Source organism: Schistosoma haematobium, chromosome 2 (assembly GCF_000699445.3).
Source record: "Schistosoma haematobium chromosome 2, whole genome shotgun sequence".
In the NCBI taxonomy this organism is placed as follows: domain Eukaryota; kingdom Metazoa; phylum Platyhelminthes; class Trematoda; order Strigeidida; family Schistosomatidae; genus Schistosoma; species Schistosoma haematobium.
In genome coordinates, this window is record NC_067197.1 from 35,701,600 (window position 1) to 35,706,399 (window position 4,800).

General features: G+C 31.0%; 1 protein-coding gene across 1 annotated transcript; it reads left to right on the forward strand.

Moving 5' to 3' along the window:
- Positions 1-250: 250 nt before the first annotated feature.
- Positions 251-2,459, forward strand: MS3_00000294 (uncharacterized protein). Its single transcript, XM_051208116.1, has one exon. The coding sequence runs from the start codon at positions 1,044-1,046 to the stop codon at positions 1,470-1,472; it is 429 nt and encodes a 142-aa protein (XP_051068246.1). The 5' UTR covers positions 251-1,043; the 3' UTR covers positions 1,473-2,459.
- Positions 2,460-4,800: the final 2,341 nt, after the last annotated feature.

The window sequence follows — 4,800 nt, forward strand, 5'->3', positions numbered from 1 at the left end:
GATGCACACTGATGGGGAGTCCCACAATAGGACGAAACGGACGTCTAGTGCTTCCAGGTTCTCCGTGGTGGTCTAGGTTCAACTGACTCATGATCTTAACCATTGAAATTGATATATATATATATATATATATATATATATATATATATATATATATATATATATATATATATATAATTCACACCTGAGTTTCATTTGCGTTTTACCCTGAAAGGATGAAATTGTTTTCGAATTATAGTATTACTATATCGATACTATTATATTTTGTGCTAAATCCTTGGTTACATTATGGTGTTAGTAACAATGCAATGAATACGCTTTGATGTACATTAATTCCTTAAACATAAAATTATTATTACTTTTTTGTAATGACTGAAATCCGTTCCATCGAAAATGATAACTATCAACATTTATTATCACGTTTTATACCGTTATATGTCTTTGATTTTAAGTAATAAATCCAGATAGATTCAGAAAAATTGTCTGTATTCGACATTATATTTAGGTGTATAGTTTTCTTTAACCTAACTTATTTACTGTAGAAATGTAATGCAAACAATGCCAATTGACCGGATCCTTGCTGAAAGTTTGATTAATTTACTTCGACATGTCAAAGTTCACTAGGCTTTAATATTTCCAACTGTTACTTTTGGCTACTTATTAGCCATTTACCTATTTGCGTGTTTGTAAAACATGGGGTTGAATTAAAAAATGTTTTACAAACACATTAGAAATCAGAGTAATTTATTGTGATTTATTACTGTTAGATTATCCAACAACTGACAAGATTAACTTCAAAATAGATAATTTAATATCTACAGTAATAATCTTGAGTACAACCGATCACCTGTATTATACCGAACATCACCTGAATACATAACTTCTCGATAGCTGCAACCAGTATACTAGCACAAAAGTAACGGGTAAAATTATTTTGATGAAAGAACACGAAAATCAACTAAAACTACTTAAAAACAACAAATACCTGATTATAACATGTTTAGATAACGGCACAGGTTTAGTGCTGTTAGACCACAACATCTATGTCAAAAGAAATGACAAAGTCATTTTCAGATAACACCAAATTCTCTAAACCAATTAATGAGAAGAACAAGGCTGAAATGATAGAAAAGCAATTGATTGAAGTTCTTAAGAGAATAATAAACGATCTGTTAATCAATAAAGATATTTATGAGCGCATAGAACCAGCAGGATCAATAATACCACAACTATATATTTTGCCTGAAACACACAAACCTGGTTTACCTCTCAACCAGTTCTTGATATTTTCGGATTCCCTAATCAACCTCTTAGAACCTATAAGAAAATGCATTTGTAGACACTCCGTACATGATAATTTTGAATTCATTGAATACATAAAAGAAGTGAATGTAAATGACAAAACTATCCTCTTTCCTGACGTTGAATCATTATTCATAAATTTTCCGCTCAAAGAAACCAGTTTTATCTGAAATTATATAAATAATAACGAGATTAATATCGGAATACGGAAGCTTATTAGGAGGAACTCCTACAACGTTGCACTTGCAGTGTAAAGTTTACATACAACGACGTAAGGCATAGGCAAAAGGATGGCATTACAATGGGATCCCCTCTTGTTCCATCGCGAAAAGATTTCTTCATGGTCAGTTTAGAAAACAACAAACTTAAAATGACTATTGACAACTTCAACTTGTATAAGTGGTACGTAGATGATATTTTTATCATTCGTGACAACAAATATAATTTGAGTCATCTTCTAAAGACATTTAGTAACTATCACCCAGCAATAAGTTTCACACTTGAAGTTGGAAACAAACAAAATGTTCAGTTTCTTGATTTGGAAATGACGGAACTTTAAGAGTATCTATCTGCAGGAAATCCATGAGGAATGACCAACTATGAGGTTTCCAAAACTTGGTACCCATTAGTCGAAAGTGAAACCCAATAATACCATTCACTACTCGAATATGAAGAATTTGTAGTTCCGAGGTCATAGATGAAGAACTGGGCCTCTTGAAGGAAATGCTTATTAAAAACGAGTATCCTTCGATATTCATTAACAAGCACATAAAACCTCAATCACTAAAAGCACAAATTACCTTGGTCGAAAAAACACTTCACATGAGCATCGATTTTAAGGGTAATAGCGCTACAAACGTCCTAAAGAGGAGAAATTCCGAGTCTTTAAAAAGAACATTCTTCCCAGCAGCGTTACGAATAATGTTCTCCAGCCGATCACTGTTCATCAGTTATCTTAAGGATATATTATCTCATCTGACCAACTCTGTGTGCATCTACCAATTTACCTGCTCATATGGAGTTAGGTATATATGTCGTTTGATGCGTACTTTACCCAACAGAATTCAAGAACATTACCCGGCTTATTAAGAAACGGCTTAATAAGAAGCTCAATAATCAGACACCTTGTAAACACAGGTCACCCAATCAAAGAGGACTGTGCATTCAAAGTTATCTACAAAGTAGGTTGAAGGCTGTCAAAGGCAGTTATACTACATCCTCTTAACACTGCCAAAGCAAGAGCTATACATCTGGAAAAACTAGATTTGTGTGCCCAAGAGAAACTTGTACAACTTCTTCCACCAAAGTCTTAATCTCTCACCATTTTCTTTCTTTTTCTATCTTCTTCATACTTTTTTTCCGTTGCAACCATCTGGTTCCCTTTCTATCTTCTCCATAGACCTTCTACCTTCAAATGGTTTATTTCTATTTCCATGATCTTTCTGATATATTTCATTTCAATTTAAACATTTTATCTTATCATGCTGAGCTGTCTGTTCCCAATTATAATTACCTTATCTATCTTCATGATGAATATTTAAGTTCTTAACAAAACTATTATTGATTCCATTGACTAAAAATATTTTTCTAATACATTTGTTTATTCTATCTCATTGTTACCATGTTTAACAGAAGTTTATTATCATTATTATCATAATTATTGTCATCCTGAGAAATGAGTATATATATATAGATATAATTTATTTGCACCATTTATTTGTAATATGATATAAGTCACACTGTTAGTCAATTGATTTTCGACATTATTGAAACAAACTAGAGTCGAATGGAGACAGGAAGATTTAGCTGAACAGATATTTTATATGACGAAGTGTCATTATTTAGATAGTCGAAAATAATTACACGTCAGCTGTATGGAAGTATTACACGGTAAATAAATAATCTGATGTTGTAAGTCGGTTTGTGAAACATCTGTTGAACTACCTAAGGATCTTCAGTCAGAATTATGCTAGTATCAAGTATTTCGCGTAGCTTCTAATAATTTCCTTTAACTTTTGAACTATCATAGCACTATATAGTTCGTTTTTATTTAAATAGGCTGTTGTCATTTTTACCATTCTTACTGACATTACGCTGTGGTTATTATTACCATATTCTCAATTAAATGTACGTGATGATGCTAGTTTATCCAGATACGAGAGCGGTATAATTATATGAGCTAAATTTTTATATACTTGTAAATGAACGTGTTGGGATTTATGGCCTAATGTATTCAGATATATTTCTCAAGTATACGCAACGAAAAAGTATTGGATGTTCAATATCTTCGACTAGTAAATAGATAATTAGACATTACCTGGATTGCTTTACAGTTAGAACAGTATGTTTTTGATATATGTAGTAATGTTAACATTTTGTATTTCTTTCTTCACATTTTACTAACCATCTTTAACAAACCAACTAAATGTCACCGATTTTTCTTTACAAAAGTAACATTCATTAGAAACTGATCTCAGAACTTATTTGACTATTCTTTGTTATCAGATACAAGCATTTCGACTAGTTATGTTTTCTTCAGACTATTCAAAATATATTGTGTATATGTATTTTCCAATTCAAATTCATTACATTTTATCTAAGTACATTCATAATATGGACTGATTAATATATTAATGGTAACGTCATTGAATTTAAACGTTTACTTCATGTATGAGTTTCACATAATAGAATTAATTTAGTATTTTTTTAAACGAAAAGTTGTACAATTTAGTACCATAATTAATGTCAGTGATACGATTGACTTTTTCGTTCTATTCATAAGTGGAATAAATAGAATTATAATCAGAAAGGGGTTTTGTGGATAGTATAGTTAAATTCATGAGTCAATTGAAGCTAGACCACCATAGAAAACCTAGAAGTACTGGACGGCCGTTTTGCCCTAGTTATCGTTTGGATTATTGAAAATAATCAGTTTAATTTTTCACTTATATCTTAACAAAAAAAGAACTATGATTTTAGTGACTAACTTTATATAACTAAGACAGTAATAAACAGTTTTGTTTATTGATTTCCTATGTGTGAATAGTGTGAAAGACGTAGTTAATTTGATAAATTTGTCGTAATACCGGCAGTAAACTGTAGACCTCATCCAAATCTTTATTTTCTAACTCAATTACGTGACGAAGACTAAGAGTTATAAATTAAACTCGATGAAATCAAGTTAAATGATGATGTAATTGGTCTGTCTTCATTTGACATAGACAATGTGAATTCACTAGCAAAATCAGTTAATTCAGTTAATACTTTTTTAAATCATTAAACTGCAGGCATCATAGATTTAAATGTTTGTGTAAACACACTTATATTAGAAACTATAATACAACTAATATATACATGATAAATGTCTCAGTACTTGAAAGAACTTTAAGTTAAGCACTGAAGAAGGTTTGAATAATCCTGTAAGATAACAGACCTTTGCCATTGTTTTTACAACGTACCGGTTGCTAAATATTTAATCAGAATGAGTTTTGTGGAGAT

Coding starts and splice junctions, on each gene's coding strand:
- MS3_00000294 (XM_051208116.1), top strand. CDS start 1,044: ATGTCAAAAGAAATGACAAAGTCATTTTCAGATAACACCAAATTCTCT.